This window comes from Cenococcum geophilum (assembly GCF_001692895.1).
Source record: "Cenococcum geophilum 1.58 unplaced genomic scaffold K441scaffold_47, whole genome shotgun sequence".
NCBI classification, from domain to species: Eukaryota; Fungi; Ascomycota; class Dothideomycetes; order Gloniales; family Gloniaceae; genus Cenococcum; species Cenococcum geophilum.
The window spans coordinates 972,957-985,397 of NW_027137605.1; the positions used below are offsets into that span (position 1 = coordinate 972,957).

Here is a 12,441-nt window from a genome sequence, read left to right on the forward strand (position 1 = left end):
AAGTAGGCCTCTTTTTATAGTCACCCGTTTTAGGTAGCTCCAATAAGGCTCAATTATATTTAGATCAGGCAAATTACCTGGCCAAAAAAAACGTTAAATCTCGCAGGCGTTAAAGTAGACCTGGTGAATCTTTGTAATATGAGAAGTAGCCTTATCTTCCTGCACGATTATATTAGAATTTAAGCATATAAGGCTCTGGGCGAACGGAAGAAGTTTTAGTATTAAAATATTCGTTAGATATTGCTACTAGTTAATTTTACCTCTATCTAATCGAGTAAAAGCTCTATATAATGCTGTAAACTTCTATTTAGCAGGAGCTCCGCCTATACGCCTTCCGTAACGTAGTTTGTGTAAGCTTTTTTTAGTGTTTTGTTTTTCTTTTCAAGCCTTATACGCCTCTAGCTCTAAAGCTTTATTCCAGATCTTAATAATAGATTTTAATTTATCTAATTTCTTTTTTATTTAAGGCTTCTAAATATAGCATGGGCCTTTAAAGTTATATAAAAAGCAACCCCAGAACATAAACTTGGAGTACCCCTTCCACCGTTCTTGTACGCAGCTATGTACGCAGGCCTTGTGCAGTCGTCGCTATACTTGGTAGCCCCCTTAACGGTAGCCTAAAACAATACTCGTCTTATCTAACTAAATTACAGCCTTCCAATCTTTTAGTGTCTAGTGGCGGTAGGCTAATGTAAATCTATATTATTCGCTCTTTATAGCTGCAGTTAATCTAGGCTTCCTTATTGGCTTTGTCTTATGGAAGCTGTATTTTTAGAGTATCTTTTAAACAGACGATATAGAGAGGCCTGTTTGGCGAGCAATTATTTTAGTGCTTTTTTTACGCCCGTAACAATCGCATGTGACGGCGTTAATGACTTTTTGCTTAAGATCAGGGGTAATAGTTTTCTTACGCCCTGGGCCAGGCTTATTCTTAAGGTAGTTATTAAGAAGAACCTAATCTGCATGCTAGCTATTCTCTACTGCCTTTTTTACTAGGTTGCCGATGTGCCTAGCGCTAATTCTAGTAACGTAAGCAATTACCTTTAGGGGTGTTCCTAGAGCCTTTATTACTATGGCCTGCGCCCTCGTTGCAAGGCCGTAGCGAGGCATTTTGGGCTCCAAAATTGATAGAAAAAATAGTAGAAGGTATGTAAAGGACGTTATAAGTGACTATAAGAATAGATTCTATTAAAAAGTTGGTGTAGAGTTGCTTTTTACAAGCTCAAAGTCAAAAAGTTGGTATTTTTGGTGGGGTCTTGGCATTAAAACGACGCTTTTCCCAAATAGGAAGGGGAAATTCAATTTTGCGTCGTCCTCCGTACAGCTCACGGCTGGGCCTGTGGCTGAGAGAAGCTTTTTGGCCCGCGAGTTACTGTTTTAGGATAAGACTCTTCCCTATTTGTCGCGCACGGACGCGCACGGACTCATGTTATAACGATACCATCGGTATAACAGTTGGCCGCACCAATCGTATCGTAATAAGGAGATTTTACTGTACCGCGAAGTCTCTGTCCCTGCCCCCTGCCTTCAAGGAATCGTGATTAGAGCGTCCGCTTTAGCAAAGAGATCTCTGGATTAGATTGCCTGATTGATTACATTTAGGATAAATCTGGTCAAGGATTAGTTCGTCTATGTAACATCTTGGCGTCCAAGCGGATACGACAACACCAAATATAACAACTATCCCATCTCCCCCGCATTTGTTATAGTCACTAACCATAGATGGATTCATAAAAATGACCAGAAGCTAAACAACGAGCTCTAAATAAAATCTGCTCGGCGTTTTGAGCAGAACCAGCGCAACCATGAGTGCGTCCGTCGATCTAGATACCCACGACATATGTGCTCACGTGTAGCAGCTGCAAATAGTACAACTCCAGCAACCATCTCTAATTCATCCCCACTCACATTCAACAAAACCAGAGAAATCGTCAATGAAGATATTCCATCTACCTTAACCGCACCAGAAAAGAAAAAATGGAAAAAGATGTTCCGATTTCTGAACAGTTCCAAAAAAGAGAAGGATAAAACGATCCCTCTCTCACCTCCACGGTCCTCACTCCCTCCCCCACTCTCGCAGGATCATGCATCTCACGACACTTTCCTTACCGGCGGTGCTGTAGTCCAACCGAAAACCCGGCCTCCTAAGGCTTCGCCCGTCTCTCAGACCTCATCTACCCCTGAGACTACATCTGTCTCTGAAACTACTCCCGTCTCCAAGGTCCTAACAGGTCCCAAAGCCGCACGAGCTCCTGAAGCCTCTCCAGCCCCTCAGGCTGCACTGAACCCCATAGACAAGACTCTCACACAGGAGGGAATAAATTTCCACATAGGCGGCACAGTCGTGCAGCGGAATCTCCGCCCCAAGATCACGCCAATCGCCCAAACCACGCCAGTCCCCCACATATCCCCAATCCACGAAGCCACACCAGCCCCCGCCACTTCGCCCGCCCCCGCAATCTCCCCAATCTCGTCCGCTGCGCTCACGAAACAGAAGACCGCATTCGCGCCTCCCCCTCCAAAACCAGTTTCAAAACCCCAACCCTATAGGGACCACAAAGCGATCGCTGAATCCATCGCCTCGCAAGCTGCGACCCCGGCCCAGCGCCGTGCTAGCTGGAAAACGCCTGCTTCGTCCACATCTACCTCCCAGTCTTATCCTCTTAATAAGTATGTGAATGGCAAGAAGGTGCTGGCTAGTTATCCCCACCATCAAGACAAGGGGAGTGTAGGATCGTCGTCTGGGTCGGGTTCTTCATATAGGCCGTATCCGATTAGACAGTACGTGAATGGGAAGAAGATCTTGGCATCGTATCCTCACCATCATTAGTAGGATGCGATGTATTGGGTAGGAAGTGTAGTGGGTGGGGTTGAGGGGGTGGGTTGTGTGGAGTTTTGGTCTGCGTTTGAGATACTCGTGATGAATTATGCCAGTATCTTCTATTTTATTTACTATTTGGGGACTGGGCTGGCAGAGGGGAGTATTTTAGTGATCTGGGGGTTCAGTACTATAATGATCTTCGAGGGTTTGGCTAGAGGATTATAATTTCGCTAGATTCGGGGGATTTGTCGATGTAACTGAACATTTCAGCAATATCCCAAAGTTCTTTGAGTGATATTTATTATACAGTAGCGCCGGGCAGGAGGACATGGGGTGCTCTAAATCCTTTTTCGCTGTTTCTCTTCCATCCCGCTGTAGTACTAACGCTTTCCACGACACGAGAAGTTTCTCAATGACCACACCCGAATCGAAGATAAATTCATCCCGCGGATAATGCGATATCCAGAAGTATCTCAAAACTCCCAAATTCTTAACATCTCTGAGCCTTCAATTACAGTCGGCTCCTAAACACTCCATGTTCCACTAACTTCTTATCACAAATCTACGCCCACACGCCCAGCGTCCAACTCCCTCTATCCCCAGCCTTCATCCCCGGCCCCACATTCTGCCTTTGCGGCACAACACTAACCTCTTTCTCCCGGCTCGCACCCTGCAACCCATGCTGAAGGAACTTCTCCCTCTCGATCTCCACGATCCCCCGAATCCGCAACTGCGCGACGAGCGAAGCACCAGCCCACGCACCGAGCGACTCAACACCCCGCACAACGCCTCCAACAACAGCAGCAGACGGCGCAGCCCTAGCGGCCTGGCTCGCCAATTTCAGCGTGATGGGGTCCGGCTCCGGATCCACAAGGCCAGCGGGGACGGACGCGGCAGCAGCGGCGGACCGGTCGGTCGACTCGGACACCTTGGCGGCGTCCGAGGCGCGGAACTGCTGGCCCTGCTGGCCCTGCCGTAGCGCCTGTTCGTGGCGCTCAGCGGCCGAGCCGTAGGACTTCACGGCGTCCCACCCGCGCTGCTGGACGAGGGCGGCGAGCTCGGCGAGGAGTCGGGATTTGAGACCTGGCAGGTTGGCCACGCCGCCTGTGATGATGATACGCGACATGCAGACGCGGCGGACGTCGATGGGGAGGGAGAGGAGGGCGCGGTAAGTGAGGAGGTGTAGGGGTTGGTCGTGGTCGTCTAGGTCGTGGGGGAGGATGTTGGAGGCGAAGAGGGCGGTTTCGGCGGGGGAGGCGAGGGAGGAGAAGGGGAGTGCGAGGGTCGTTGGGGGGTTGGCTGCCGGGAATGGGATTGAGATTTCGGGGTCGGAGAGTTCTTTAGAAGCGTCGGCGAATCCGTCGTTGCTGGATGCTCTGGTCGATATGGTGGTCTGGCGGGTGTTGGCGTGAGGTTCGCACCACCCTACTCGTGTGAGGACTTCTTCGGTTTCTTCGAAGCTGACCTCCTGTTGGGAGGTGGTTGAAGTTTGAGGATTGTTCTTGGCAAGTTCTGCGTTCAGCATCTTGCTCATCTCCTGGCTCAAAAGCTTTCCTGCCCGTACGCTCCTCCTCTGATGTACCTCGCGATACTCAAATATTCCGGTGACGATTGTTTCTGCCCACCCAATGTCAACCACCAACGCTGATCGTAGTCCGGCGGCAACGGTCGAAAGAACTGGTGATGAGAGAAGAGTGATGCTAGGAGCCTGAAAATTGCCGAAGAGTACCGTGAGGACTGTAGAAAGAAGCGGTCGCGGCATGAGAGGTGGTAATGCGAGGAGAACCCGTCGAGGTTTGGGATCCAGAAGAAAGTACTTGTTACACGCTTCTCGCATTGCTCGTTCGAACTTGTCCTCGACCAAGCCCAAGTCAAGGTCTCGCAGATCCATACGATATAGCTCATACTCTGCTCCCCATTCCTGCCCCCGCTTTCGCTTCCGACGCGTATTTGAGTACTCAGGATCCCATTGTCTGTAGTCTCCCACCCTTCGTTGTTCATTTGGCCCGAAGCCGAGCATGNATCTTGGAGCGCTCTCACCCGGAAATCCGCCGCGTAGGAATCGTGATCCTAGTTCGAGAACAATATATTCTTCTTCGGAGCGAAAACTACCTCCCGGAGACCCGTAAATGGACGATGTCGAACGAAGGAGAGGGGTACGAGGGGTTTCTAGTGTAGAAGCCAAATCTTGAAGACGCGCAGGCGCAGGCCTACTACGGCCTAAAGAGACCTTACGATCGGTTGCTGTTGTCATTATGAAGCTCTTGCAATTGTCAATTACATGTCATTAAACATAAAAAGCCAGGGAAATTTCGAATATCGTAGGGTAACCCGTAATTCGAGCGAGAGGATTCAAATATTTTCATAATAACATTACAACACGGTGAATTTTGTCCAGCAATGGCCTATAGAATAAAATTTAATAGGGCGCAGCCGGTATTCTTGTCAGAGCGTGAGTATCTTCACCAGCCACGAGAGTTCTCGCTAGCGACTAGCGCAATTTCGACCACTCTTGAGCCGCAACCTCCGAAATTTTTATCTCGACAAGACCAAACTCCACGGAAAGTGCCAACCACCACCCCACGTTGGACAGCACCACTCGAGACTGCCCAACATGACACTTTTTATCCTCACCGAGACAAGTGCTGGTTATGCGCTTCTTAAAGCTAAAGACAAGAAGCTGCTCAAGCGGGACGACATCGCTACTGATATTGAGACTGCAGAGGGTGCGTGCAGCCTGTAAGTAGCTTCCAATGCTCTCGAATTATCTCCTTGAAAATATTCAGGGGCTGTATGCAAGTTCAATTGCTTACTAGAATGTTTGGTATAGGTTGAAACTGAAGCAATTCGTCAAATACGAAAATGCAGCCACCGCTCTAAACGAAGCCGCAGCTATTACAGAAGGAAAAGTCACACCGATGCTATCATCTCTTCTGGATACCCTTAAAGATGAGAAGAAGGTCTCTCTTGCAGTAGCTGACCCGAAATTGGGAAATGCGATCAATAAGTTGCCAGGACTATCTCTCTCTCCAGTGTCAGATTCTTCAACAGCAGACCTCTACCGTGGCATTCGAACCCACCTTACCTCTCTCATCCCAGGCCTCCTTCCATCTGATGTCAACACCATGTCTCTCGGTCTCTCACACTCTCTATCCCGCCACAAGGTAAAATTCTCCCCAGATAAAGTCGACACAATGATCATCCACGCCATCGGTTTGCTCGACGACCTTGACAAAGAGCTCAACACCTACGCTATGCGCACTAAGGAATGGTACGGCTGGCACTTCCCGGAGATGGCTAAAATCATCAACGACAATCTTGCCTACGCACGCGTCATTCTCGAAATGGGCATGCGCATAAGCGCGCACTCAGCCGACCTCTCCGGAATCCTGCCCGAAGAGATCGAAACCGCCATCAAAGCCGCCGCCGAGGTATCCATGGGGACCGAAATCACGAGAGAGGACCTCGAAAACATCCGCGCTCTCGCCGAGCAAGTCGTCGACTTCACACTGTACCGGCAACAGCTATCCTCGTACCTCTCCGCCCGCATGCAGGCCATCGCGCCCAACCTGACCGCACTGGTCGGTGAGCTCGTCGGCGCCCGCCTAATCGCACACGCCGGCTCGCTCACGAACCTGGCCAAGAGCGCCAGCTCCACGATCCAGATCCTCGGCGCGGAAAAGGCGCTCTTCCGCGCGCTGAAGACGAAGCACGACACCCCAAAGTACGGCCTCATCTACCACGCCTCACTGATCGGCCAGGCGACCGGCCGCAACAAGGGCAAGGTCGCGCGCATGCTCGCGAACAGAGCCGCGCTCAGTCTGCGCGTCGACTCGCAGGCCGACTGGGGCGCGGGCCGCGAGGGCAGCGGCGACGCCGCTGAGCCCACGGACGAGGAGAGGGCCGCGTATGGCACGGCGGCGCGGGTCGGGATCGAGCGCAGGCTGCGCGTGCTTGAGGGCAAGCCGCTAAGGGCGATGGGCACGGGGGTGGGGCCCGCGGGGGCCGGGGCGGGGAAGTGGGAGGTCAAGGAAGCGCGGAAGTACAACCCCGACGCGGACGGGCTGGCGGGCGACGAGCCGGTGGCGGCGAAGAAGGCGGTTGCGGCGAAGACGAACGGGACCTTGAATGGGGATGTAAGGATGATTGAAGAGGTCGACAGCGAGGACGAGTCCGAGTCCGATGACGATGATGAGGCGGAGGCCGGCGCGGAGCAGGCGACGCCTAAGGCGGCGAAGAAAGCGGATGGCGAACTCAGCAAGGCGGAGCGCAAGGCGCTGAAGGCGGCGGAGAAGGAGGCTAAGCGCACGCGGAAGGCGGCGCGGGCTGCGAAGCGGGAGGCCAAGGCTACGAAGAAGGAGGCGAAGAAGCGGAAAGCCAAAGCCGCTTTAGAGCCCGCGGAGGGGAAGAAGAGGAAGCGGGATGATGAAGGGGAGAAAGGGGAGAAGAAGAAAAAGAAGAAGAGCAAGGATTAGAATGATGTTGGTCGCTGCTGTTGTTGTTGCTGCTGTTACTGTGGATTTTCGTGTTCGTGACCGGATCTATGTGTGGAAGGGTTTATATTTGTCTGTCAAAATGGGCACTGGCGTTTGCGGACGAAGGGCTCTGCTTGTATCATTCCCACGGCGCTTGTTTGGCTTGGGTTTCTGGGTTGGCGCATTTTATCGTCGCGGTCGCTATACACCATGTCCTTCTCGGAAACGCCGCCGTATGTAGAGCGCAATCGGTTGGAACCGTTCCGATCGATGATAGTCAGGTGGAAGGAGAAAATGACATGGAGATAATCTCGCCGGTCGTGCCATATAAACATCAATTACCGTGTCCTGTACGAGCAGCAGACTCTACACTCTGAATGATCTTATATCTCCAAATACTTCTCGCTCCCCTCTTCCCATCACCGTTGCCTCTCCACCGTTTTCTCCACCCCCTCCATCTCCTCCGCCTCTACCCCCGCCCCCGCCCCCGCCTGTCCCGAACCACCACCCGCATACCCTAGCACGTCCGCCACAGTCTCCAATATCTCCATCAGCTCCTCTTCGCCGAACCGCGTGCTCGCCTCCTCGATAATGACCTCCAGCTCCGCCAAGTTCTTCGGTCGCAGATTGAACAGCATCACGTATTCCGCCTTCGTGATGCGATATTTAGGCGCCAGCCGCGCGAAGAGCGAGGACGACGAGGTGAGGGCCGAGGCGTTGTAGGGGTCCGTCAGGGGGGCGTTGGGGCGGCGGAGGTAGGTCAGGGTCTGCGGGCGGGTTAGGCATCCTGCAACGCCAATGGTAGGGTCGGGATATGGCTGCGGAGAGATGGTGGGAGGGGAGTGGAGAGCTTGGAGAGGGAAGGGGGAAGGGGAAGGAAGGGGAAAAGGGAGGACGGCCTACGTCTTTCATGATGATCTTGAGATTGTCCGGTTTCTTCCGCGCGCGCCCTTCGCCGTCTGCACCGCTGTATTCGGCGTCTAGCTCTAGGAGGTGCGTGAGCACTTCGTAGTTTGTTAGGACGGCGGATTGGGATTCCAGGATCTGGGGTTAATGTTGATTAGCACAAGCTGAGGACTCGTCTGGGGTTAGGTGGCCTGACCTTCATTTTTTTAAATAAGATTTATCGAATTGCGCCTTTATGTGGGGCTTGAGAACGGAGAAGATCGATGAGGTTGTCCCCGATTCTGTAAAATAACATTAGGGTAAAGAATTTGACTATAGGAAGGCGAAGTGACATGAGTAGCTAAAGGAAGGGATTTTGGAGGCATAGAGGTTAGGGGGTTGACGGAAAGAATGGGTGTAGGGGGTAGGCGGAGAGTATTTTATATACTAATGAAAATGTTTTATTTCGGAAGTTGCTAATGGAAAGTTTTATTCGAATGAGACTTTAAAGCACCGAAAAAGACTTTGATATTTATTTGCTAGCAAGAATACATACGATACGGTCTACTACGAGGTTTCAAAACCGAGATAGGATAAAAACGAAGAATAAACTTGAAAAGTATTGAGACAAGGAGCCTTACCAGCATTCGCAGTTGGAGGTTATTGGTAACACCCACACAATGACGTTTAATGGCACTGGAACTAGTGCTGAAATGTGTACCCCTACAACTTATGCCTTCTAGAGACAAAAAGTTACTATAGAAGAGATTAAGAGCAGAAGTTGAAGAGGGCTAGGAACTATTTCATCCCAATTAGACTTAAGAATCAGTGTTCCTTGGCATTCCTTGGCATGTCGCTTGTCAAGCTAATCATTCAATTTCGAAGAAATATTAAGCGGTATGAGCTGTAGCTGTAGAGACAGTTTCAAGACTCATTTATAAAGTTGTTTATATTTGTCTTTGAAATTTATTTGCGTTCGATGTATATTCAAGAGTGTATGCGCCAATATTCTTACTTTGATCGAATTTAACTTATTCTGTCGTTTCTATAAATAAGAAGTACAAGAAGATAATTGAGGGTTTAGCATGCTCAAATAGGCAGCGTACACCAAAAAAACCCGTATAAATAACATATATACACAAACACAACACCAGGGTATCCCAAGCCGCGATGCCAAAACTCCCCCCTACACAAACTGTCATCATCCAATACTTCTACCCCCTTAACACACCACTAACCCACCCACCTCTCCAACCTCCTCTCTAACCCTCATCCAGCCCACCCACCTTCCACCTCCACCTCCACCTCCACCTCCCCAACCCCCTCTCACCTCCACTCCTCTCCTTTCCCCTCCTACCACAACCCCTCCCACACCTCCCCCCACGCCTCAAACCCAAACGCCCACGTACTCCGCATATTCACAACCTCATTTCCCCGGCTCGACACCAACCCCACATGCTGCAGCACCTGCGGCGCAACCGCAAACCGATCCCACCCATCCCGATCTGCAAACTCCTCAATCAGCGAGTCCGTCTGGCCATGGCCGCGCTCCTCCAGATACCCCAGCAACGGCGGCACGGCATCGCGCGGGAAAACCAGGCCCTGCGTGCAGCAGCCGTAGCGGTTCATCTTGACGACGCCGCGGAGGGGGCGGAGAGAGTAGGGCCCGATCATGTAGAGGAGGGCCGTGAAGGCTGGGAAGGTGAGAGCGGCGAGGACGGCGAGGGCGGGGGCGTTAAGGTGGGGGCGGGTTTGCGGGAGGAGGCGGCGGAGGGTGAGGAGGCTGGCGAGGCTGAGGGCGGAGGTGAGGAGGAGGGCGAGCGGGAGGTGGGCGTACCAGAAGTCGGTGGGCTGCCACATCAGGCTGGTTTCGGTGTAGAAGAGGCGCAGGTAGAGCCAGGAGAGCGGGGTGTGGGCGTCGGAGGGGAGGATGGAGCGGACGAGGGGCGGTGGGGTAGTCGAGAGCGTGGTGAGGGCGTGGAGCGTGCGGCGGAGCCAGTGGCGTGCGAAAATGATGTCGTCTTCGAAGATGGCGACGTAGGGCGCTGAGGTAGCCATGCAGCGCTGCAGGGTATACTTGTAGTCGCTGCGGAGAGGTGGTTAGTGAGGGGGCTAGGGAGACCACAGCCACGGTGTTGTACTGCGCGCCCGTATATCGCTGCTACCGAGATGCTAGGACCTAGGGCAGATGGAGGGTAGAGGTAGGTAGGTGGTAGGAAACTCACAAGACGCCCTTGACGTAGTAATTCCGCTTCTCCTCTGCCTCCCGCACGCGCGCAAGGTCCGCATCGCTGATCTTGTACGGCTCTGCAGCATCCACAACCCGTCGCAGCCACGGCTCCTGCCAGCTTGGGTGCTTGTCCGGCTGCGTGTCCGCGAACAGCACGAACAAGTACAGCTGCTCCCGCTCCTGGTCCGTCAGGCCTTCCAGCATCGAGCCCACCGCTTCGGCGAAGTAGTTCGTCTCGCGCGCTACGGTTACGAAGGCGGCACAGAGGACAGGTTCTGCTCCCGCTAGCTTGAATGTCCTCTTTCCTCCTGCTCCTCCGGCTCCTGTCGCATCCGCATCCTCAATTGTTGTGTTCGCGGCACCGAGATATTCTTGTGCCCGGCTCCGCTGTAATAGGCTGTAGTGCAGGTCGTAGACTCTTTCGCTGCGGAAGAATGCGGAGTGGGGATCTCGCCAGAAGGCGTGGGAGCAGTAGGAGAACGCGAGGAAGTAGGCGAGAAGGGAGGCGAGAAGTGCGCGGAGGGCAGGGGCGAGCGGGCCAGTTTGCAGGTGCCGAACCAAGAGGCGCTGGAGGAGCTTGAGGCGATGCAAGCGGCCAGGGAGGAGCATGGTTGGGGGGGTCGGTATGCACATGTGCTTGAGAGCTCCAAGTTCTGGGTTTTGAAGGTTAATAGATCAGCCGCGTGGATCGGCGCTAGCCATGCTTAATTGGTCTGTTAATTCTCCGATAGGCGTGCGGTGTGAAAGGTGTATAAGGTGTATTAGCCGTGTGTGAGGGGACTTTGTGGACAGGGGGCTATAAGGCACGATTGTAGGAACAGGATAGATTGTGGAGAAGACGAATCCTTGAGGAGGTGAGGCCTCTGGGATCGGAGAGACTATATACTACGGGAAAGTGCCGGGTGTCCAGGGGTTGTCCTGAGGGCAACCCGAGGTATACCGCAATAATATCCCTTATATTACCCCCCCTCTTATAGTCGGCCCCTAATCGCCATTACCTTATAGTAAAGGGAGATTATGTCACACGGGAATGCAGGTGTATGGTGGTGTGAGGACTCCATAAGGTGGAGTAGTCTCAAAGGATGAGAATATATACAACAGGCGAAAGCAATCACGTGATCTCAGGAAGCTCCTGTGGATGTCCACGTACCCCCCCCCCTACCAACAGATTATTAAGGGCTTATCCCAGAAGGGGTTTAGAAAGATATTAATATACTACTATATATAATCTAGCCACCCAACCCCTACTTTAAGCTTCTAAAAAACCTTAATAAGAAAAATATATAGCTAGAGAAAAGACGCGGCGACCGCTAAAAGACCTATTAGAAGCCTGCTAAAAGTATCCAGTGTCACGGGACACTCCCGTAACACCTTATACACGTCCACCTATTTCCACCGACTCAGCAACCAGAGACCGACCACGAGACAGCAATCTAATAGCAATCTGCGGCAATCTAACGGCAACCTGCCGCATTCTGCTATTGTTACAGTGCTGCAATAAAGTAGACTAAATAACTACGTTGTGGTATGAAGAGGGGAAGAAGGTGGAAAGGGGGTATTATATATAAATAGTAGGGCCGGCCGCCAAGTCGCTAGTGGTGGGCCAGCTAATAGTAGGAAATAGTACAAGACAGTATAAAACAGTATGCGCTAGGTTAGTGCCGTAATAGTACTCCTCTCCCCTAAATAGTTTAGTCCCTAAACCAAATAGATAACTTAAAAATAGGCAGTGTATGGGGTTGCCTATTTTTTACTGTAAAGATATTAGTTCCGCTTACCGCCCTTAACTAAGCTAATAGTGATTTTCTATACCGGGTATAGAAAATCCTAATTAGTTAGTCCAGTAAGTAAGGTTGGTAGAACTCTATACCGCCACCTAAATTAATCCGCGTGGCATTTCTTAGCGAGAATTTGGCTAATTAAATAACTTTAACCGCCGATCGAAGTTCTATAACATTTTAACCACTATAAATTTTAATACGGTGGTCGACCGCGACCTTAGCGTAACTTTTCCTTATCTTATACCTAGT

The 12,441-nt window shown here is 51.7% G+C and overlaps 5 protein-coding genes across 5 annotated transcripts; 2 read left to right on the plus strand and 3 right to left on the minus strand.

Annotated features, from left to right (window-relative positions):
• Nucleotides 1-1,805: 1,805 nt before the first annotated feature.
• K441DRAFT_680345 (uncharacterized protein) lies at nucleotides 1,806-2,830 on the plus strand (the record flags this gene model as incomplete). The annotated part of the gene is made up of 2 exons (XM_067651361.1): nucleotides 1,806-1,809; nucleotides 1,860-2,830. The coding sequence occupies 2 exons, from the start codon at nucleotides 1,806-1,808 to the stop codon at nucleotides 2,828-2,830; spliced, it is 975 nt and encodes a 324-aa protein (XP_067499956.1).
• A 197-nt stretch (nucleotides 2,831-3,027) lies between these two features.
• K441DRAFT_666156 (actin-like ATPase domain-containing protein) lies at nucleotides 3,028-5,259 on the minus strand. Its single transcript, XM_067649617.1, has one exon. It carries the CDS (start codon nucleotides 5,073-5,075, stop codon nucleotides 3,384-3,386), a length of 1,692 nt encoding a protein of 563 aa, XP_067499957.1. The 5' UTR covers nucleotides 5,076-5,259; the 3' UTR covers nucleotides 3,028-3,383.
• Nucleotides 5,260-5,435: 176 nt separating this feature from the next.
• K441DRAFT_579372 (Nop domain-containing protein) lies at nucleotides 5,436-7,296 on the plus strand (the record flags this gene model as incomplete). The annotated part of the gene is made up of 2 exons (XM_067644334.1): nucleotides 5,436-5,560; nucleotides 5,652-7,296. The coding sequence occupies 2 exons, from the start codon at nucleotides 5,436-5,438 to the stop codon at nucleotides 7,294-7,296; spliced, it is 1,770 nt and encodes a 589-aa protein (XP_067499958.1).
• A 419-nt stretch (nucleotides 7,297-7,715) lies between these two features.
• On the minus strand, nucleotides 7,716-8,328 carry K441DRAFT_579269 (uncharacterized protein; the record flags this gene model as incomplete). The annotated part of the gene is made up of 2 exons (XM_067644327.1): nucleotides 7,716-8,063; nucleotides 8,200-8,328. Coding segments are annotated over 2 exons (477 nt in total), but the record flags the coding sequence as incomplete, so codon positions are not given.
• Nucleotides 8,329-10,223: 1,895 nt separating this feature from the next.
• On the minus strand, nucleotides 10,224-11,459 carry K441DRAFT_666159 (uncharacterized protein). The gene has a single exon (XM_067649618.1). The coding sequence runs from the start codon at nucleotides 11,018-11,020 to the stop codon at nucleotides 10,403-10,405; it is 618 nt and encodes a 205-aa protein (XP_067499960.1). The 5' UTR covers nucleotides 11,021-11,459; the 3' UTR covers nucleotides 10,224-10,402.
• Between the last annotated feature and the right edge of the window lie 982 nt (nucleotides 11,460-12,441).

Excerpts from the sequence above, each read along its gene's own strand:
- K441DRAFT_666159 (XM_067649618.1), bottom strand. The coding sequence starts at position 11,020 with ATGCTCCTCCCTGGCCGCTTGCATCGCCTCAAGCTCCTCCAGCGCCTC.